The following is a 24,244-nucleotide window of genomic DNA, read 5'->3' as shown; positions in this document are numbered from 1 at the left end:
TGCCAGGACCTGAACTAGAGTTGGAAGTTGTGATGAAATTGTGAAAAGATTACACCTGGGACGTAACCCCATGGTAAGTTGAGGAAGATCTGTACAACAGAAGCAGCAGCCAAGGAACCAGTAGGAGAAATAATGGTTTTTATTTAAAGACAGTCACGGCATGGAAGCAACCTAAGTGTCCATCAACAGATGAATGGATAAAGAAGATGTGGCACATATATACAATGGAATATTACTCAGCCATAAAAAGAAATGAAACTGAGTTATTTGTAATGAGGTGGATAGACCTGGAGTCTGTCATACAGAGTGAAGTAAGTCAGAAGGAGAAAAACAAATACCGTATGCTAACACATATATATGGAATCTAAGAAAAAAAATGTCATGAAGAGATTAGTGGTAGGATGGGAATAAAACACAGACCTACTAGAGCATGGACTTGAGGACGTGGGGAGGGGGAAGGGTAAGCTGTGACGAAGTGAGAGAGTGGCAGGGACATATATGCACTACCAAATGTAAATTAGATAGCTAGTGGGAAGCTGCCGCATAGCACAGGGAGATCACCTCTGTGCTTTGTGACCATGAGAGGGGTGGGATGGGGGGGTGGGAGGGAGGGAGACGCAAGAGGGAAGAGATATGGGAACATATGTATATGTATAACTGATTCACTTTGTTGTAAAGGAGAAACTAACACACTATTGTAAAACAGTTATACTCCAATAAAGATGTTAAAAAAAAAAAAAGAAGCCTGGAGAAAACTGAGTAGCCTGGAGCAATGAGGGTCAAATAAAGCACTGAGCTAGAAACAAATAAGGAGGCAGCAACCTGGAAGTCACAAATATCACTGAGTAAGGCAAGATGAGCAGTCACAGGACTGGGCTGATAAAAAACAGAAGAACCCAAGGGGAAAACAGAGAAAAGACGGAGGAAGAAAAATACTAATAGACAATAAATATATGGAAGTCTCTATACCAAGTCGTTAATAGGGAAGAAATTACGTCTGGGAATAGGGAGTGTGCTACATGAAAGAAACTTCTGCTTTTATTATGTTTCAGGATTATTTAACTCTGACTAAAGAGCAGTGTTGCTTCTGCAATTTTAAATTAATAAAACTCAGAATACTAAAATATATGACAAAACAAAAAAATTCCAGTGGGTTTAGATGGAAGAACGAGGTACAGAGGTCAAAATCCAAATAATAAGCTTGGCACAGCAGAGGATCCAAACCCAGGGCGCCTATTGGATCGGAATCCAGGGAGACAGAGACTAGAATGGCAGAGCTGGAAGGGGCCTTAAACTATGTCTAGCTTCTACCCCCATTTCATTTTTTTTTTAACATCTTTATTGGAGTATAATTGCTTTACAGTGGTGTGTTAGTTTCTGCTTTATAACAAAGTGAATCACCTATACATATACATATATCCCCATATACCCTCCCTCTTGCGTCTCCCTTCCCCTCCTCCCTATCCCACCCCTCTAGGTGGTCACAAAGCTCCAAGGTGATCTCCCTGTGCTATGCAGCTGCTTCCCACTAGCTATCTATTTTACATTTGGTAGTGTATATATGTCCATGCCACTCTCTCACTTCATCCCAGCTTACCCTTCCCCCTCCCCGTGTCCTCAAGTCCATTCTCTAATAGGTCTGCATCTACAGAGTGAAGTCAGTCAGAAGGAGAAAAACAAATACCGTATGCTAACACATATATATGGAATCTAAAAAATTTAAAAACAAAATTTTTTTAATGGTCATGAAGAACGTAGGGGCAGGACGGGAATAAAGACACACTTCATTTTTTAAGTGAGGGAAACCGAGGCCCAGAGAGGGAAGTGTAATGAGTCCAGTGTCACATCATTCATTGCTACACAACATAGACACAAACTTGGCCCCAGGTTATAGGCAGTTTCAGACTCTACAGATTAAAACAAGAGACAGAGACAGGCTGGGATGGAGGAACAGGTGCCAAAGAGAACACATTTCCTGACAACAGTCACTAAAAAAAGCAATCCTACACCCTTGTGAATGTGCAGAGAATCCCTATGGTCTTCTCAGGGATTTTTCTGCTCTGTAGAACAAGGGAGTCTTTGGAGAAAAGAGGAAAGATGCCTGAGCAGAGAAATCAAGATTTTGCAGACAAGCAATCAGAGCCCACAATGCAAAAGGACTGCCTTTTCTCTAATAAAATAAACATCCATGAGACTTCAGGTGAGTCATTTAATCTCTCTCAACCTCAGTTTCTCCATCGTTTGGAATATCTCTCCAAATAAGGTTGTTGTTGCAGAATCAGGACTTCTCAAATTGTATTTGGCAAAATTCTAGGGGATGGGGTTTGGGGAGTTCCATTGGTACCTGTGTTTGGGAAACCTTGCATTCTCTATCTGCCATGTTGGAGATTCAAGGTGCACATGAAATGGGCATTTGCTCTTTTTGACTGCCCAGCATCATTCAACCTATTTCCAGCAATTAACTCTGCTGTCCATTTGGAAATCAACCCTTCTCCTCTCGGTCCATGTAGATGCTATGCGGTTGACTTCCATGCCCTGGCACAAAGCATGACACATGACCAATGACCCAAGTGAGGCCAAAGTATGACACACACCCCTCCTCCAGATGATGCTGACAATTAAGTTTTCTGGAATTCTTTTCCTCCTTTATAAAGTAAAATGATAATAATGCATTTCTAGAATAGTTGTAAGGATTGAGATAATGCATGTAAGGCATCTAGTTCAGTACCCAACACATTACTAGTACTCAATAAAAAGGAATTATTAATATTACTTAAAATTTTCACTGTATTAGGGCTAGGAGAAACAGGTATAAACATTCAGTAGGACTCTTTAGGTTGTAAATGACCAAAAACTCACACCAGATTGAGCAAAAAGTGAAATTGGCTCACACAACTGAAAACTCCAGAGGGAGATTTTCCTGGCTTTCATCTAAACCTGATCCAGAGGCACTCACCATCTGCCTCTGGCTCTCAGCCTTACTTCCCTCCATACTGTACGCCACAAGGAGGCAATGTGCCAGTCAGCAACTTCATGCCTACATTCTCCCAGGTTTCAGTCTAGCAAAACAGTCAGCTCTTCCTGGTGGCTCGCATCTGAGCTTGGGGCTTTGGAACAACTTAGGTCATGGGCCCAGCCCTGAAACAACAATGTTATTAGGAATGGCAACTATGTGAGGTGATGGATGTGTGAATTAACTTCATTGCAGTAGTCATTTCATAATGTATATGTCTATCAAATCATTATGTTGTACAGTTTAAGTGTATACAATTTCTCATAAAACTGAGGGAAAATAAAAGCATTAAAATAAACAATGTTATTAGGAGGACTTAATACTCTGGCCAGGACTGAGTCACATCATCTATTCCAGGTGGAGCCCCACCAACTACATGGGAAAGAAATGGTTCTCTAAAGGACATTTGGGTAGAGCTCCGAAATAAGGAGGAGCAGAAAAAACAAATACTGATTAGAAGATAAAATAAAATCTTTGTAACAAACTAATAAGAACAGAACACCAAAACAGACATTTTCATACATTATTTTGAGTGGGCAATTTGGCAAATACACGTTCTTTTTGCCCAATTCTACTACAAGAAATGTATCCTATACATAAATCACACCAGTGTGCAAGGATGATATTTAGAGGATGATCACTGAAGCATCATTTGTAATAGCAAAACACTGTCCATTAATATGAAAGTTGTTAAATTATTATATTCATAGGGAAAACACTGCACAATCATGTTTAAATAAGGTAGATCTATATGTTCTGATATGGAAATAAGTCTATGATACACTGTCAAGGGAACAAAGCAAATTGCAAGAAGATAGGTAAATTTGGTAGATACATTAAAAAAAATCTGGAATAATGTCCAAAAAATGAGTAATACTGTTTATTGCTCAGGAATAAGTACTAGGGAGTTAGGAGTGGCAGGAAGAAGACATTTAGTTTCACTTTATATCCCGTGGGATTTTAATTTGTTTACCTAAATACACACGATTTTTATTACTTTAAAAAGTCTAAAAATCACCTGTTCATTTGACTATTAACATGACTCACAGTTTGCACCACTGGCTCTAAAGGAGCAAAAATATTTGCTTTATATGTGCTGAAGAAATTTATTAAATTACTAAAATGTGTGAATGGGATTTCACCAAGAGATTCTACTACTTCCAAAAAGTATACAAATCTTCTTAAGAAGCAGTATAATATTTTCATGCTAATCTAGCAAATTATCTGGGCTACTGAATCAACTTGGTTCATTTATTTACTTTGTTTATCGGTCAGACCAGCCCATCACAGGATTTTGCCACTATAAATTGTCCCCTGGACTGACTTGTTCAGGCAGGAAGCAACTCCATCAAACCCAATAATTAATCGGGCACTCCTCCTCCATATGTCGCGATGACTATTCATTAAAGCAATGCATATGGCTCTTACCTACTTGTGCTAGCTTTTTGCTTTTATTCATGGTTCAACAAATTTATGAACCTTAGGACCAGTGGAACAAAGAAAAATTAGTACAGAAGATATTATAATTAGGCTGACAGTTTAAAATTAGAAAAGAAAAACTGAAATTGAGAAGAGATGTTGCCATTAACAGTAGAATTCATGAGACAGCAAACATCTTTGGATGGCCTTCTATGTGCAAGGTACAAGGCTAAACTCTAGAAACATGAAGAGATACATATGTCATTGTCTGTGCCCATAGTCTTACTTTTTGTTTGAAGAGATAGCACATGTATTGAAAAACAAAAAGTAATGGTATAAGGTTATCGCTGGCGAGTGCCATATATTTCTATTTATCAAGATTCCCATTTAAGTAAGGAGTCACAAGTAAGTGAAATATATCATACTGTATATATTATATATACTGTAAGAACTATCACTAAACGTAGAGTATTGTTATGGACTGAATGTTTGTGTTCTCCCAAAAATTCATATGTTGAAATCCTACTGCCCAGTGTGATGGTGGTGTTGGGAGGTGGGGCCTTTGGGAGGTAACAGGTCATGAGTGTGGAGCCCTCATGAATAGGATTAGTGCCCTTATAAGAAAAGACATGAGAGCTTGCTTCTGCTCTCTGCTCTTTCCTCCACGTGAAGGATACAGTGAGAAGTAGCAGTCTGCAACCCAGAAGAGGACCCTTACCAGATTCTGACCATGCTGGCACTCTGATCTCAGACTTCTAGCCTCCAGAACTGAGAAATTTCTGTTGTTTATAAGCCACTCAGTCTATAATGCGTTGTTATTGCAGCCCAAACTTATAAAATACAAGTATATAGCAGTTAACCATATCATTTTATAAAATAAGAAATGAATATTACCAAATTGAATTGACAATGCTTTGGTAACTTAGGTATTGATAATATAATTTCCAAATGATTTGTTTTAAAATACACACAAGAAGGGCTTCCCTGGTGGCGCAGTGGTTGAGAGTCCGCCTGCAGATGCAGGGGACACGGGTTCGTGCGCCGGTCCGGGAAGATCCCACGTGCCGTGGAGCGGCTGGGCCCGTGAGCCATGGCCGCTGAGCCTGCGCGTCCGGAGCCTGTGCTCCGCAACGGGAGAGGCCACAACAGTGAGAGGCCCGCGTACGGCAAAAAAAAAAAAAAAAAAAAAAAAAAAAATATATATATATATATATATACACACACAAGAAGTACAAAACCAAAACAATGATTTTGAATCATCACTGTGAGTGACATAAGATATGACAATAATCATAATCACAATCATAACTAAGACTTACCTGGTATTTATTATGTGCTAGGTACTATTCTAAATTATATATAAATATGTATTTCATCCTCACGACAATTCCATGATGCAAGTACTTTATTATCCCTACTTTACAGATGAGAAAACTGAGGTGCTGAGAAATTAATTAATTTACCCAAGGCAAGTGTCAGGGCCAGACTTCAAAACTAGGCAGTCTGACTTCAGAGTCCACACCCGAAAATATTATGGTGAATGTACAATATGTATTCTCTAAATTATCACTTTGTTCATATTTTTAAGGAGAAAATAGAAGGCAAAGAATAGTAAAGATACGGTTTCTTCCTCTATTCTGGAATTCTGCACTTCCTTTGTAGCCTAAAGCCATGACTTGCACATAATAGACAATCGATAAATACCTGTCCTATGAATGGTTGAGCTCTAGGACTGGGAGAATAGTATTTGTGATCCATATTCCCCACCTGTCTTCAAAACTCCTGACCACATGACTTTTCCCTAGTATTCTAGTAGAGAGTGTGGCTCTCTTCCCAGAGTTCCAAGCAAGAAGCAGAAAGAGTGTCTGCGAAAGTCTGTAATGAGCAAAGCACAGTCTGGGACTCAGCCCTGACACTTTTTAGTTATATAACCTTGGGTAAGTCGATCCACTCCTCTTGGAAATGAATGTTCACATTTTTCAAATGGAAGAGTTGGATTAGATGATTTTCAAACTGTGCTCAGAAGGAAGGAAAAAGGGGAAGCATATGAACAGGTGGAACCTCTTTGGCTTCAAGGAGAGTAGCTCCCCTTAAACCTGCTTTACATATTAAGTATATGAGATTTTGTTTGAACAAAGGAACTCAAGGCTTTACAAAATTTGAAAACCACTGGATTTGATCAAATTCTTACGTACTGTCTCATTTCAAATTTTCTATCCTCTTGACTGCACAGGCACCCTCCAATATGTCAGACTATTTTTCTCTTCCGACCTGTTCAAGAGATATTTTAACTGAATCTTAGAATCTTTCCATCATTACAATTCTGGATCTATCCTTTCACAAAAGAAATTGATTTTTTCCCTCCACCCACATTTATCAGTCCATTTTTGGGGAGCTCTTCTTGCCACATCCTTAAATAAGTAAATAGGATAACTGTGGTAATTGCCTGACCTGCAAAGTGTGTAGAACTTCAAGGTTAATGCTCTTGGCACAAGATTTTCGCTACAAACAGCAGAATTCTTCCAACCTTTTGCTGAGGCATCGGTTCAATAATAAGAGAAAATCATGCTATGTATTGAATTACTCAAAAGAGAATTATCAGAGAGTCCCCTGATGGTCTAAAACCATGGCTAAACTGTACTCCAAAAAGAACTGGTCTTAAAGAACTTCAGGAAAGGTCTTCACTAGCGATATAGTAGAAAAGCCAAATATTTAACAACAACAATAAAACAAATTATATATCCAAGAATTGGTACACTCTTACCCCAAATGTTGTGTTAATTCCTTTTGTTTAATTTTATAATTTTGAACTTCCTTCCACATGAATGAAAAGAATTGTTACTATTAAGCCTATTCATTCTCTGAAATTCCTTTAGTCAGTTTTCATTAAGGACTGTCAAATACATACATCATTTAGGGACTTTTAAATCTAAATTTTATTGAAGATATATTGCATATGGTTTAATATTTCAGTTCAGCAATGGCCCTCAGCAATGAGCATTACTCCAAGAGTGGGATTAATTAAATATTCTAGCAAACACAGTGATCCAAATAGGAAAGAAAAATTCTGGGCACTGAGCCCAGAGTCCCCACCCTCTCTTATGGCGTGCTTCATCTCTCTCTCTCAGATAAACGAGACAACCAACAAATCTTTCGTCATTATTAGTGAATGTGTAGATGTGCGATAAATGATCAAATTCCTCTTCCGGGTCGCCTAGTAAATTTTTTAAGCAGAAAAAAATTGCACAGAATCAAATTGTTCCATAAAAGGATATTTTCAAAATCAGGAGAAATATAGTTGTCAGAAATAAAACATAACTCTCCATGATAATCAGCAGTTTTCTTTTAACTTGACTTTACCACTCCTCCAGTGACAGGTGGGAAATGCTACTATTCTATATAAATCTGTCTTTGTTATGCTATGAAGTTTTCAAGTATTTCAACTTTGTATGTTAGAGTGAATATGAATCGCAGCTCCACAGAAACCAGAGATTCAGAGCACACTCACGGTCTGGTCCCACAGAGATTACTGGTTTTGCACCCATCAGTTAAGGCTGATGATAGTCCAACCTTGAATCTTAGCTTTATGTCTGAACTACTTGGTGTTCCTTATCTTAAACTATTTTAACGTCAAGGTGGTGGAAGGAGCTCCAGGTGGAATATTTATAAAGGACCTTATTCTTCAAACATTCCTGGCTCCTCTTCTTCATTCCCTCTCTCAGCTCTCAGCAGCAGTTACTTGGTAACAAAATAGGTGCATCTAGCCCAATCAAATATGACCTAGCAACAACATTTCCTGTCATCACCAAATCTGCATTTCAGGGATGCAAGGTACCTTAAGTCTTCTATCAAAGCACCCTTTTGGTTCCGTGAGGAAGCTGTTTATAAGGCAAAAATCTTTGAGGGCTTCCCTGGTGGCACGGTGGTTGAGAGTCCGCCTGCCGATGCAGAGGACACGGGTTCGTGCCCCGGTCCGGGAAGATCCCGCATGTTTTAGTACTCAAAGTAGACCTCAAAAATATATAAAAGCAGAATATGAATATAGCTACTATTTTAAAAACTATATTAAATGACAGTTTTTAATTTTACTGTTTAAATGATTAAGAACATTAGCGCTTTCATCCATCAGTTGCAGTTCACTGCTTGACATCTGACTATATTTTCTATTTCATTATTTTATAACCTGATTGAGGAACCAAAAAAAAAAAAAAAAATCTTTGAAACCAGAGCAGCTGATGAAACAAAAAGTAAAAGAGCAGCTGGAGCATGACATCTGTGTAGCCTAAATGATTTTCAGAGCACAATCAAGTACATTACATAATTTTAATTTTATCTTTCCAATAAATGTGTAAGGTGGTTGGTTATAGTCTTAAGTAAGTCACTTCTGTGAACTTCAGAATCCTCACCTTTAAAATGGAGATAATATTTCACAGGGTTTTTGTGAGGCTAGAACAAAGTAACATGTAAAGTACTTTGTACAGAGTACTCAATAAATGGTAGCCAGTTTTTATTGGTAGTAGTATTGTTATTACAAATAGAGGAAACAATCGCTTAGGGAAAGTAACCAGCCCAAGGGCATTCAGTGAATAGACTTTATTGAGTACCTGCATAGGGCTGTGAATATAAAAATGCATAAGATCCCATCTCTGCCTTCTATCTAGGAAGTCACACTCACTCTTAGTAAGAAAGCAAACAAAATCTAGAGCCAAATGCTCTTTTCACTCCATTCTGATGCAAATCTAGAAAGGAAGAGGTAAACTGATACTCATGTCAACTATTTCTTAGATGAAAAACATTCTTCATATGCACTAAATTTCTTTCACTGTGTTTAAGGGTACTCTAACTCAGTGTGCCCTCCCCAACCTGCCTCCCCTCCATAATCAGGAAATCTTTATATACAAAACTACTATACTATATATAAGATAGACAACTAATAAGGATACTGTATAGCACAGGGAACTCTACTCAATACTCTGTAATGACCTATGGGGAAAAGACTCTAAAAAAACACAAGTGGATATATGTATATGTATAACGGATTCACTTTTCTGTACACCTGAAACTAGCACAACATTGAAAATCAACTATATCCCAATTAAAAAACAAACAAAAAAAAGAAATAAGACAATTTCAACTCCCCTCATTTTAGAGATAAGAAAGAAAAAAAAAAGTTCCCTTTCCCTAATTTTTTCCTAAGTACTCTTTAAAAAACTATTTGCAAATGGTTCTGAAGAACCTAGGGGCAGGACAGGAATAAAGACACAGACGTAGAGAATGGACTTGTGGTCACGGGGATGGGGAAGGGTAAGCTGGGACGAAGTGAGAGAGTGGCATGGACATACATACACTACCAAATGTAAAACAGATAGCTAGTGGGAAGCAGCCGCATAGCACAGGGAGATCAGCTCGGTGCTTTGTGACCACCTAGTGGGGTGGGATAGGAAGGATGGGAGGGAGACGCAAGAGGGAGGAGATATGGGGATATATGTTTATGTATAGCTGATTCACTTTTTTATAAAGCAGAAACTAACACACCATTGTAAAACAATTATACTCCAATAAAGATGTTTTTAAAAAAACTATTTGCACAGTCTTTTAACTATAGCACAATGTTATTTTGTTTTAAAGCAATTCTTTAAAGATATTCTTAATGTTTTGTATAGCTATGTTTTTGCTAATTATATGTGGAAAACTAAAAATTACTGATAAGCCATGAAATTAACATAATTTTAGATGTAACTTTAAAGAGACAAATGATCACTCCTTTTTAAAGTATCAAAAAGAGGATGGAAAAACCCAGAAGAAGAAATTACAATGTATCTTAATTGTTACATTTTACTTCTGATTTCATACCTGTCATTAAATATGTAGCAAGACAAAATAAAGTCATAAAACAATAAAAAAAATAATCAGGGAATCCTTTTTTTTTAACATCTTTATTGGAGTATAATTGCTTTACAATGGTGTGTTAGTTTCTGCTTTATAACAAAGTGAATCAGTTATACATATACATATGTTCCCATACCTCCAGGTGGTCACAAAGCACCAAGCTGCTCTCCCTGTGCTATGCAGCTGCTTCCCACTAGCTATCTATTTTACGTTTGGTAGTGTATATATGTCCATGCCACTCTCTCACTTTGTCCCAGCTTACCCTTCCCCCTCCCCATATCCTCAAGTCCATTCTCTAGTAGGTCTGTGTCTTTATTCTCAGGGAATCCTTAACAGTGGTATTTTCCTCCTTTGAATGGAGAATTCATACCATTGCTTTGATGTACTGCTGTACATTTAGCTAAAAACACCTTCACCTATGATAACTAAACTAATCTAACTGGCTAACTTAATCTTCCCCAAATCCTGTGAGGTATGAATTACTAAAATCATTTTAGAGAGGAAGAAATTGAGACACAGCTATAAGTGTCATAATCTAGATGAGAACAAGATCAAAAAGCCTCATCCTAGTTTAATTACTCTTTTAAAGCTTGCTCAGTAAGCTACACTGAACCTATATTAAAATATTTTCGCACTCTCACCTAGATTGCCTTCTATTTAATCTGAGTCTATGATACTCCAATTTTCCTAGGGGTCTAATACTGAACCTTGTATTTGAAGGATTCCCTCAGGCAATATGTTTATTCAATAACCCATGCAACATAATATAATATCACCTTTTCAAGTATGGCTATGACTTTTACATAGACTAGATCCATAAAGGGAGATGGAGAATGATACTTTGCATTTGTTTAGCAGTCTTTCAAAGTGCTTTCATATATATTATTCATAGAGGGAGAATGGAATTTGAATTTAAGAGTAGAAAGGATGTTAGAGATTCTCAAATCTAGTGTTTCCTAACCTTCCTCAGGTCATTTGTCCATTTGAGAATCTGACAAAAACTACAGACCTCATACCCAGAAAGACATACACACAAATTTGCATAGTTCCAAGGGGATTCTTGGAACACCCCCAGATTAAGAACTGTCTAATTTGCAGCTCACATTTTACAAACAAGGAAGCTACTATTTATCATGACAGCATCCCTATGAGGCGGCAAGGTAAGGATTATTATCCACATTTTCCAGGTCTGGAAACTAAGGTTCAGAGAAGTTTCAAGACTTGCCCAAAGTCTTAAAGCTAGGTTGCAGCAGTAGCAGAACCCAGGACTCTGGACAGTCCAGTTTTGCTTTTGTCTTTTTTATGAATTTATTTATTTTATTTTTGACTGCGTTGGGTCTTTGTTGCTGTGCACGGTCCTTCTCTAGTTGCGGCGAGCGGGGGCTACTCTTCGTTGAAGTGCATGGGCTCTAGGCACATGGGCTTCAGTAGCTGTGGCTCACGGGCTCTAGAGCGCAGGCTCAGTAGTTGTGGCGCACGGGCTTCGTTGCTCCGCGGCATGTGGGATCTTCCCGGACCAGGGCTCGAACCCGTGTCCCCTGCACTGGCAGGTGGATTCTTAACCACGGCGCCACCAGGGAAGCCCTTGTTTTTGTTTTTAACTGAAGTATATTTATCGTACAATATTATATCAGTTCCATGTGCTCTAGTTCTTATTCTTCTAGATCACATTAACTGCACACTGCACTACAATGAAATTTCTTCACCATGAGAAAGTCTTCTACAGCCAACAGTTTATTTTATCCTCCACAACACACACAACTCTCTCGATCTCTGCTAAAAAAGATCCAAGTACAACAACTGTCCTATTCACAATAGTAACTAATTTCTTAGAGATTTCCAAAAGGTTTTAGCCATCACTGACACATTAAATATTGGAATCTGGAAATTATTATAAACAACTCTGTAACTTCTACATTGGTCAACTAAATACCAATCTGGTCAACTTCTCCTTTTAGCATCAAATGAACATACTGGAATCCAAGCAAAGAAGGCAAAAATGTTAGCACTTGTCTTGGAAGGGAGTGGGAAAATAGTATTTGTAAATTAGATTTATTGATAAGTTAAATATAAATTATTAATAAATATTTACTGAATGAATAAATGAATTACTAATACTATCATAGAGTTTTTCAAGTATTTTGTTTTCACTTTCAAATATTATATTTAAACTAATAATACACTCAAATACTGTACCTTTCACTTAAGGTCTAAGTTAAATCAGCAACAGCATATTCAATACTAAACTATACATGAAAACATGCTTTTTAAACTGTTTATTCAGATTTTATCGAAACAGCTTATGTTGTTAAGACAGTGGTTCTGATGAATTTTATTACTATTTATACATTCTCCCACAGCAACAAATATACGTAAAATATTTATTAAGAAGATATCTTAGATATGTATACAATATTTTGATATGCCAAGGATACTATACCGTTTATGATGAATGTTAAATTTTTACAAGAAAATGGCTATTATTAACATTTAATTTAACTTCACTTAATAGCATGCTATCTTGCTACACTCGAGATTTCTATTCTTTATTTGTAAGCCAAAAGCTTCCAGAATATATGCTAGGGTGCTGAGCATTCTGGTTTTTAGGAAGAATCAAAGGTGCTATGTTTTAGTTTTGCCTATTTATGCTGGCTTTAGTATACTTCAAGTCTGAATTTTAATGTTTCATTATCATAGTTCTTCTGTGATAACTAGATAGAATAAGAATTTTCTATAAAACAAATGCTTAATAAAGCAATAAACCTGTTGAAGGAATAAATTAGCAGGCAGGTTATGCTTTTAGGATATCTACACTACACAAAAGGTATTGTAGCCACTCTACCTAGTGATTAGGTTTATATTGCAATGTGACTCATAAGACTCACTGTACTGAATAAAAATTTAGGCAATTAGTGATCTTATTTCGTAGGAAGAACTGCTTGCTATCGTATATTAACACAGATCTCGCTCAATTAAAATTGCTCACAGTCAGCAAAAATAATTTCTGCACTGTAATGAAATAATGAAATAATTATATGCAAGGGAGGACTTGTGATCTTTTTAATTATTCTATTCTTCATTTTTAAAAGGGCTATTTGAAAATGTACTCTTATAATTGATTGCTATAAATCAGTCAAATGCATTCTAAGGATCATAAATATTCTAACTTTTAAAAGACAAAGAAATGCTAAATATTCAATGGAATACTTCAATATTCAGAAAATTTAATCTGGGGGGAAAGGATAGACTGCTCTTTGGAAAATAAAAAAGTAAATTTGTTGTCCCGTGAAAAATGAAATATCTTGAATGTCAGTAACAGAAAGGGAATTAACAAGAGATCTTTTTATTGTTTTTTAAGGTCATTAGGCTGTGAATTCTATAATTATGGAAATTGTCAGTCCAGTTCTGTAAGAATGTTTGCTCCCATCCATAAGGTAGTGGAATGTTCAATCAGTCTCTCTCGTGGGAAAGTTAGGTCATAACTGTAAGTGTACCAGCAAAATTGAATTAAGCAAAGAGATTTCATTAGTATTTATAGCCAGAAGGCATCTGTAAAAGTACAGGGCAAAGAAGTTATGTGGAAGTCAAAGGAGAAAAAAAAATGGGTTTCTAGTGACAAAGGCGAATCTGAAAGAGGTATAAGTGGATAATGAATAAGAGCTATTGAACACTACTGCAAAGAGGGAGTTGCAAAGATGTCAAATATTGATTTTCTTGTGTATGCCTTTGGACTACATATGTAACTGTTTGGATTTGCTGTCTTCATGGTACAACAATATTTGTTGTTGAAGGTTAAAAAGCATGATGTGAAATAAACTAAAAACTAGAAACATGTTGGAGAATTGTAATAATCCTCCACTCAGTATCTCATTAAGAGATTTCTGTATTTTCTTGCAAAAGAACACTTTCAATGAACAAAAATGTTCTATATTTTTCAAACAGAACACAAGATCCTTATTATTAATTATGTTATTGAAAATTATTTGACTTGCAGCATCACTTTAAATTAAACTAGGTTCTCTACTTCCTTATTTTATTGAATGGATATTCTTAAACCATATATCTAATTTTGAAAGTACATTTAAATTATACTTTATTTTTTCAGTATGATTACAATTAATCCAATTAAAGCTAAACTGATAATAAAAATCTGATGTTACCCCTTTAAAAGAAATAATTCCTATAATATTTCCTTTTCACTGTTAAAACTCCAGAAAGAAAACTCTTGTATTTTAAAGTCTATATAAGCATATAAATTTAATAACAAATTGCAAACTCAAGTAATCAAATTAACAATCAAGCTAGTATGGTCATTAGATAAACAAAATACTTTTTTCTGCTGTTTTCAGAGGTTATTTTCCCTTTGAACATTCAAGTCTTAACAAAGAATGTTAACTATCATAATGCTCCCTTCAAATAACAGATTCACTTGTTTCTTTTATCTGACTTTATTTGATTATTTATTAGGCTCTTGAATCATATTTATTAATATTACCTTGTTCTCCTTCCTACTTCAGGGAGTTTAGAAACAATAGCAAAACTCTCCAGGTGGATTTTGTTGTGCTTAAAACCACAATGACCACAAACTGAAAAAAAAGAAAGAAAAAAAAGTGTGAGATGTTTAAGCATTAGAGGTGGACAGGGGTACAAATAAAGAACAGTATAATATATGGCAGAAGCCTATCATTTCACCAGTGCAGAAAACACTAGGTAGGACAACTGCAGAGAAAAGAATTTCTGCAGCACAAACAAATTTCTCATTTTATTTTCAATGTCTCACTTTTAACGTTAGTAAATATTTAATAGCAAAGTAAAACAGAGTGACAACGTTGAGTCTATGTGAAATCCAAGACATTCTTTTTCCAGTGTTTTGGAAGCATGTAGGACACAAAGAAGATAATCCAGCAGTAATGGCAGCTCCTCTCCGAGGTAAGTACTTGTTAGGAACAAAAAATTCAGTTGCACTCTTCTTTTCTGAAAAGGTTGCTTGTGGAATATCCATCATAAAGTCATTTCTGTTTCTTAAGAGCTATTAGTGCCTGGACCCTTGGCTTCATTAAGACACTCTTTTCCAATACATTCTTTTATTTTAGACTTCATCCCACTTCTCAGCTACAACAGGGCACGTTGCAATTTCTCAGCTCCCGAGGGAGATGTTTGCCACGCCCCCCGATGACTGGCATGCAAGGACAAGGTAGCAAAGGAGAGGAAGGCGGATCTGTTGGCATGAGGTCAAAAGAATTTCTTAAACCCCAGAGGTTAAAAGGGAATTTGGCCAAGCCTCTGAGACAGACTACTCTATCATTCAGCTGACACTAACATTACCATGATCCCCATTAGGAGGGCATGGGTCTCCCCGCCGTTAATCTCACCCAGTGTTCTGGAGGAGCTAAAGAAGCCAGAAGTTTTGAGAGTCCCTGCCACCAGACCCCAATGTTGCCTAAGCAAGCATTAAGAGATTATGGTAATAATAGGTTTGCTTACACCAAATAAAAGGTTCCATTAATCAAGCCATATTGAGATAAACCTGTCACTGGACAGAGGAGACCAGAAATCAAATGCTGTGAAAGTCCTGACAGATTGTTAAATAGAAACCCTTTAAAACAGAATTTAATTTACTGTGATATTATAGATATTTATGCATCAATAGGCAAGTGCAGATTGAGTTCAGAGGTCGGCTCTGGTACTTGAAAAATAAAAGCACAGGATGAAACAAAAGGTGACAGTTACCTTTGTCTGAATTAGGGTTCATTAGACTAAATGGAAAGGTTCTAACTGATTCATGTAGGGAACTGAAGCACGGCATGGGATGTGGTGTGCAATATTGGATAACAGGCAAATCCAATTAAGGGATCTTCGTTCTGTTAAAGACTTGTCTACAAAAACAAAAAACAAAAAAAATAAACCCCAAGGGCCAGCCAGAGAACAGCCCGGGCAGTTGTCTGTAGTGGCCCTCTTTCACACTGCAGTAGGAGAATATATTTCCTTCATGGCATCATGGTTAGAAGTGCTAGATTTGGGAGTCAGACAGTCCTGAGTTCAAATCACAGCTCTGCTACTTACCAACTGTATGACTTTTGACAAATGACCTCACTTGCGCCTCAGTACCCTAATCAGTAAAACAGAGGTATTACCAGTACTAACTTCATAGAGCTGTTGTAAGGATTGGAAGAAAGTTTGCAAAGCACTTAGCACAGTGGCTAGCAGTGCTCAACAAACCATAGTTATTAATTCTTCCTTTTCCTTCTCTTTTCTTTCTCGCCTTCTTCACTTCTTCCAGTCCCTTTCTTTTTGTCTTTTGCCCCTCTTCCTTTTCTCTTTTACCCCCGCCTGTTCCACAGCACCAGTTACCAGCACCACCAGGACCTCCAGGCATTGTGCAGCCTCCTGGGATCCAAGGGACTGCTGACCTCTGGTCTGCAGGCAGAGTTCAAAATGAAGTCATGAAAGGTCTGTTCATTCATACTGCTTCATTCATGAAAGACTGTTGGAAGTTCCCTTGGCTCTAGAATGTCTGAAACTTGCTTGTTCAAACTAAAAGAATTAAGTTCCAGATTCTACCAAATTGATCCACAGGTGCAATCTTTCCTTCCAGTCCAATCAGCACTTTGCCACAAATTCCTTATTGACCAGTAGCTAAAATAATTGTGACAAATCACTAAGGAGATTTGTTTACTGAATTTTTTCAGAGCCCCACACCCTAAATGTTTTATTCGTACAGTTTTACATTATGTAGTTCAGTCTCCTAATTCATGTTTCCAACACTTCTATACTTCCTGGGTTTTGGTTTGCATTTTACTGTTTCTTTTTCTTGGTGTCTCTGTTTCATTCCATTTATCCTGGCTGGAAGAAAAAGGAAGTTCTTTTTTAAAAAAAATTAATTAATTAATTAATTTAGTTTTGGCTGTGTTGGGTCTTCATTTCTGTGCAAGGGCTTTCTCCAGTTGCAGCAAGCGGGGGCCACTCTTCATCGCGGTTCGTGGGCCTCTCACTATCGTGGCCTCTCTTGTTGCGGAGCACAGGCTCCAGACACGCAGGCTCAGTAGTTGTGGCTCACGGGCCCAGTTGCTCCGCAGCATGTGGGATCTTACCAGACCAGGGTTCGAACCCGTGTCCCCTGCATTGGCAGGCAGATTCTCAACCACTGCACCACCAGGAAAGCCCCAAAGGAAGTTATTTTTATTTATTTTTTTGGAAGTTCTTTTTAAAAAGAGGTTTGAATAATATCTCAGTGAATAAAGGTGGTGGAAAGGGTCTCTGTAGAAAAACAGAGACCTTACCAATACGTGAAAGTTAATAGGCAGGCAGCATAGTCTTGTTATTACCCCTTGTGTCTAGAAAACAGCCAAGATGGATTCAAAATGCTACAAAGCAGTTGTGCAACTTTGAGAAAGTCATTTGTCGTCCCACGCTGACTTAGGTACTCCTCCTCTATACTCTGCATGTTTTCTGTGAATACCTGTATCAGAACTCTTCTCCCACTACTGAAATTACTCGCCCCGCCACTAACCTATAAACCATTCATGGGCAGAGATATCTTATTTATCTATGTATTCTCTGACCAGCAGTGGTGTTCTTGACAAACATTTGCTGAATTGATCAAAAATATTCATATCTAGGCCTGAGTTAAATGATCCATTGAAACCCTCTCCAAGTTGATTAATTGAAGATGGCATAATTGACCTGTGTGTAAAGATAAAATGACTCAGACCACTTGAAATGATTTAATATTAAAACAATAGCTTTCCAACCTAAATGTCCATTGACAGATGAATGGATAAAGAAGATGTAGAATATATATATATATATATGTATATATATACACATACACACAATGGAATACTACTCAGCCATAAAAACAATGAAATAATGCCATTTCAGCAACATGGATGAACATAGAGATTTTCATATTAAGTGAAGTAAGTCAGACAGAGAAAGACAAATATCATATGATATTACATGTATGTGGAATCTTAAAAATGATACAAATGAGGAACTTCCCTCGTGATCCAGTGGGTAAGACTACACGCTCCCAATGCAGGGGGCCCAGGTTCGATCCCTTGTTGGGGAACAAGATCCCGCATGCATGCCACAACTAAGAAGCCTGCATGCTGCAACTAAGAGTCCACATGCCGCAACTGAGAAGTCTGCATGCCCTAACTAAAGATCCCACATGCTGCAACTAAGACCCAGCGCACCAAAATAAATAAATAATAAATAAATATATATATTTTTAATGATACAAATGAACTTCTTTGCAAAACAGAAATAGGCTCAGACATAGAAAACAAACTTATGGTTACCAAAGGGGAAGGTGGGGGAGGGATAACTTAGGAATTTAGGATTGACAGAAACACACTACTATATATAAAATAGATAAACAAAAAGGACCTACTGTATACCACAGGGAACTATATTTAATATCTTGTAATAACCTATAATGGAAAAGAATATGAAGAATATATACATGTGTATAACTGAATCACTTTGCTGTACACCTGAAACATTGTAAATCAACTACAATTCAAAACAAAACAAAAACAAGGAAACACAATAGCACTCAGTAAACTTCTTAAATGGAAGTTTCCTCAAACATACCTCTCTCTTTTGAATTTGTTGATGTTATTTTGGACTTAATCTTTACTTAGTATTTTAATAGAGCCATATTTTAAAGAGACGTGAAAAAAGAAAAGTATGTTTCAATTCTTAGCTACCACCACTCCCTCCAATAACTACATCATTTTTCTGTTCTTCAGTTTCCTGTTTAAAATGAAAATACTGAAGATAGGCCAAGTATTCATATAGTTTTTGTTTCTAAGTCAAATAAAAACATAATAAAAACATCTCATCTCATAATAAAAATATCTACATCTATTGTTATTATAATTGCCTTTAAATTGAGAATGTTCAACTTCTGTCTTGTAAATTATATTAGTTATCTATTGCTGTGTAACAAACTATCCCCCAAATTTAGCAGCTTAAAACAACAAGCATTTATTATCCCACATGGTTTCTGGGATCAGGAATCTGAGTGTGGCTCAGGTGGGTGCTTCTGGTTCAGGGTCTCTTGTAAGGTTGCAGTCAAGCAATCAGCTGGTGCTACAGTCATCTGAAGGGTTGAACAGAGCTGAAACATCCTTCCAAGATGGCTCACTCACATGGGGACTGGCAGAAGGCCTCAACCAGTTCCTCACTGGTTTTTGATAGAAAGCCTCAGTTCCATGCCACGTGGACCTCTTATAGGGCTGTCCTAGCATCCTCATAACTAGCAGCTGGCTTCCCCAGAGTGAGGGATACAAGAAGTACAGGGCAGAAGCCACAATGTCGTCTATGAGGTAGCCTCAAAAGTGATATAACATTATGTCTGCCGTATTCTGATGGTCACACAGACAAACTCTGACGCAACACAGGAGGGGACTATACAAGGCCATGACTGCCAGGAGGTAATGGATCATTGGGGACCATCTTGGAGCCTGGCTACCACAGCAATAAAAATGAATATCCACACCAATGGAGCAGGGAAGAAATGATTCTTATTTGTTCAGAGGGTGGACAGCCAGAGTCCAAATGACTTCCTCAGAACTGAGATTAAACTCTACTAAACCATCTCAAATAATAAAGTAAGTAAGTGGATGAACTTGGGGTTCTGACTCCTTATTAAAGTTCAAAGTTCTCCATCAAAACAACTCACCAAAAACATATTCACTTCCCCAACTTCACCTACAACTGCAGCACTTGAGGTTGGGGGGAAAAATCACATTTCTCCTACACAATAAGCAACATCAATAACCAAGACAGGGCTTCCCTGGTGGCGCAGTGATTGAGAGTCCGCCTGCCGATGCAGGGAACGCGGGTTCGTGCCCCGGTCCGGGAAGATCCCACATGCCACGGAGCGGCTGGGCCCGTGAGCCATGGCCGCTGAGCCTGCGCGTCCGGAGCCTGTGCTCCGCAACGGGAGAGGCCACGACAGCGAGAGGCCCGCGTACCGCAAAAAAAAAAAACCAAAAAACAAGACATAAAAATGAACCCTACCCATGGATATAGAAGCTAACAGACACAGACTAGATATTCAGTGGACAGCACTTAATTTTTATGCCAGTTCTTTTCCACATCTTAACTAGTTACACAAGGATCATATGAAACTAGATTCTTTGATTCTCAGCTGAAGAGTACAAAAGTCTGAAACCTGTGGATTTGACAAATCCTCCTCCAACAAACAATACATCTCCCTCTCCCCCAAAAGATAATTTCCCCCATACCCTACTTCCTATATCCTGCCAGGTAAAAGGAAAACTGGGAATTGAGACCTGGGTTCTAGCTCCAGCTCTATTATTAACTTGCTGTGTGATCTCTAGCAAGTCACTTGACATCTCTGCTCTTCAACTTTAAAGAGGCAGAAGTGGATCAGAAAAACTCTTCCAGGGCTAAAATAAATCCTATAATTCTGATTCATTTGTGCTTTCAGATGAACCCAGATTGCTTATCCTTATCTACTGTCATTTGTGACTCTAACTGCATTGATTTCTTACTACATTGTGTCAGGAAGCAATAGGACAAAGGCCATGTTGGAATTTATATTAGGGCTTTATCCACCCCACTCCTTCACAAAAATACTGCTGGAAAACGCTCTCTGATATTCACTGTGGGAAGCTCAGCAGAAATGAAAATACTCAGCCAGTAAGGTAAAACTATTCTGTGACCAATGGAACCAAATTGGAGATAAATTTAGGTACGTGGCTATAAAAACCAATTTTTTAAAAATGGTTTTAACAAAAATTAATGATTGCTTGTAGACAGAGACAGGACGATGTCTTTCCCCAAAGGATTCACTCTTCACAAAGTTTGGCAGCTTGATGAAAGGCAGAGGAGTATGATTCCATGGCAGTAGAGGAAATGATACCCTCATCAGCTGGCAACCAATTTTCCTCAGAGGAGGTACTGACACAGCTAAGTCAGGCCAAAAGTTATGAATGTCCCTGAATTCCCATGGGAAAAGAGTGCAGTGCAAAGAAAGAAGTCTCATCTATTGATCCTAGACAAGTCTGAAATAGAAAGGGAAGCCCTTTAACAATTTCCAAAGAAAGAATGGGAGAGAAGTAAGAAAATGCGGGAAAGAATAAAAGTAAGAAAAAGAAAGGGTCGAGAAATAAAAGGACAGGAAAATGCATGAATGAAAGAAAAGAGAGCAAAAAAGGGGAAAACCTGTCCGGGACTAGACACTCACCAAGGGATCCCTGATTGTCTTGTTCAATAAGGACCCTCTACAACCTACCAAAGTGCCTGGTATAGAACAGGTGCTCAGTAGATGCTGAATGAGTGAAAGAATGAGGATAAAGCAACAAACAAAGAACAGTTTGGAAAAAGGCAGGATATTCATTGACTTCCAGCTGTGTACTTCTTACTCCAGCCAAAAATCTCACAGATGAACAATAGATGTGAGCAAATGAGAGAAGGTAAATGGATCAGTACAAATCTATTACCCCTCTGGAAAAAAAAAGAATGAAAACACACGTCCTACTTCTACATACTTTGTCACTCTTTCAATTTTTCTTCTGTATTTTAATAATCTGTATCAGGTAATCACCTCCTAAATATTTTAGGATCTCATGTTTAAAAAAAGAAAAAAATAACATTTTTTATTAGTATACCAGTTCAAAAAAGTTTAATGGTTCCAAAAGAAAAGCGTTTTACTTAGACATAGACACCACACAATCCTATATGTCTTTCTTAGGGCTCTATCAATATTTCAGTATTAAAATAAAATTGTCAAGAAAAAGCAGCTGAGTGAAACAAAGAGCATTTAAATGTTTTCTAGGATTTTTATCCTTCTGCAGAGTAAGGTATCTGTTTACAAATTTGGTCCTTTTGGTTAAATACAGACACAAGATCAAATTACATTGCAGTTTGAATCGTCAGTTCATTCCCTTCCACAGATCATTTTAGATCTTGTTCTAACACAACTATCCCTTCAGGACCAGTCAAATTGCCATGGTAATTGCTCAGTGACCACAGTTGTTTCAACTTTGACACAGGAGTGACCACGGTTCTAGGTCAGCTTTCATTTCACTGAGAAATGAAGACACATTAACAAAAGTGGGACCACACACACACACACACACACACACACACACACACACACACACAGAATCAGAAACACAATATCTGTTACAGAGAGGAAATAGAAAGAATAGCATCCATTTCAAGATCTCATACTCAGATTAAAAATATTATTATTTTTTTCTTCCATCATTCCTCTCTTTTAAGAACATGAAAAAGTTCACTTCCACACAGCATTTTAATCAGATATGCCTTTCTTTTCAATGAATTATATTCTTAAGTGGAAATAAACCAGATAGCCTGTTAATAACCTATGCAATGTTTTCCAAAGTGCATATTTTGTGGAAAATAAATATTTTAGAACAAGACTGAGAGATTTTTTCTCAATAAAATGAATTTCAAATTATCTAATTTTATGTCAACTTAATGTAAATATTTTAATAGAGAAACTATAAACATGTTTATCATATAAGCCACATTATGATGAATTGAAATGCATCTGTAAAATGAAAAAAATACACATACCAATTGAATCAGGCATCAAATATCAATAAAGACTATTCCCTGACCACCCACATGCTAAGTAGAGTAGGATAAAAATGAAGTGAGACACTCAAGGATATATAATACAAAATCGTATATATTCAAGCAATAAGTTTTGTATGTTCACATTTTAATGGTGGGAGTATGGTTTATTAAGCTGTGCCTTAGTACAGGCGCTGGGGCTTGCCCATGGTGCTCTTAATGTACAAAGTCCCACCACTCTGCCAATTTTTCTTGAGCGACGACACCAGGAAGTTGACAGCTAAGTGGATGTTATACACAACAAGCTCATCATCTGTCATCTTCATGTGGCCAACAGCCACTGCCAGACACAGCACCTTCTTCATCTGGAACTTGACCGTGGACTTCACTTCATCAACTTTGGCCACCATGTTCTCATTGTGGGTCAGCAGGGAAGGGAACTTGCCAGCCTTATTCAGATCTGGGCCCAGATTCATGGGATCTGCTTAATCAGAGACTCTGAAGCCAAAAAGGCATCATACTTCTTGGCCAGCTTCTTGACCAGTTTCTTATTCTTGTTGAGTTTCTTCAGAGCCTCTATGTCCACGTGGTGGATATCCACAGCCTTGGCCTCATCACAATGCTGCTGGTCCCCCAGAACCCATATGGAGAACTTGGGGAGGGGAGTGGACTTAAGCCTGACAGTGCCCGAGAAGTGTTTGTCCTTCTGAGGGTCATAGTTCTTCAGGCTGATCTGAAGCTCCACCGTCTCCAAAAACTTCTGGCGCTTGCACTGGTTACTGTGCAGGACTTCCCGCACCGCCTCCGTAGAGGGTGTCTCGGGAGACTTTGCAGTTCATAGTGCCTCATGCCGCGATAACCAGAAAAAAGGGAGGGGGCAAACTTTTGAATGAAGCAACATTACATCCTAAGAGGAAGCCAAAATATTAATTTTCAAATTCATTTGAGTAGTTTTCCTTATGTGGATTTGCATTCTTATCTAGGGCTTCTCAATCAGTATTAATTAAAAATTGTAATAACTAATATTTATTGAGCTTACATATCAGGCACTAACCTTACCACTTTATATACATTATTATCTCATTTAATTCTAAAAATGCTCTTAAGTAAATAAATTACTTTCCCCACATTAATGGTGAGGAAACTGAGACTTCTGATAATACGATGATCTAAGATATCCAAAATTAACCATCCAGTACAAAGACATAGAAATGCTAGAAAAAATAAAATAAACATTATTTTTAAAGTATGACTGAGAAGGAAGGAGGGGAGGGAGGAAAAACTCCATCCATCCTAGGTGCCCAAAATGAAGAGGTAAGGTAGAGTGGAGCTTTAATTGCC

The 24,244-nt window shown here is 37.6% G+C and overlaps 1 protein-coding gene across 1 annotated transcript; it reads right to left on the bottom strand.

Annotated features, from left to right (window-relative positions):
* Positions 1 to 23,085: 23,085 nt before the first annotated feature.
* Positions 23,086 to 23,742, bottom strand: LOC102997054 (60S ribosomal protein L10a-like). Its single transcript, XM_055083961.1, is given in 3 exon segments — positions 23,086 to 23,378; positions 23,381 to 23,708; positions 23,710 to 23,742. Coding segments are annotated over 3 exon segments (654 nt in total).
* Positions 23,743 to 24,244: the final 502 nt, after the last annotated feature.

Source organism: Physeter macrocephalus, chromosome 4, assembly GCF_002837175.3.
Source record: "Physeter macrocephalus isolate SW-GA chromosome 4, ASM283717v5, whole genome shotgun sequence".
In the NCBI taxonomy this organism is placed as follows: domain Eukaryota; kingdom Metazoa; phylum Chordata; class Mammalia; order Artiodactyla; family Physeteridae; genus Physeter; species Physeter macrocephalus.
This window is presented reverse-complemented; position numbering and strand designations above follow the sequence as displayed.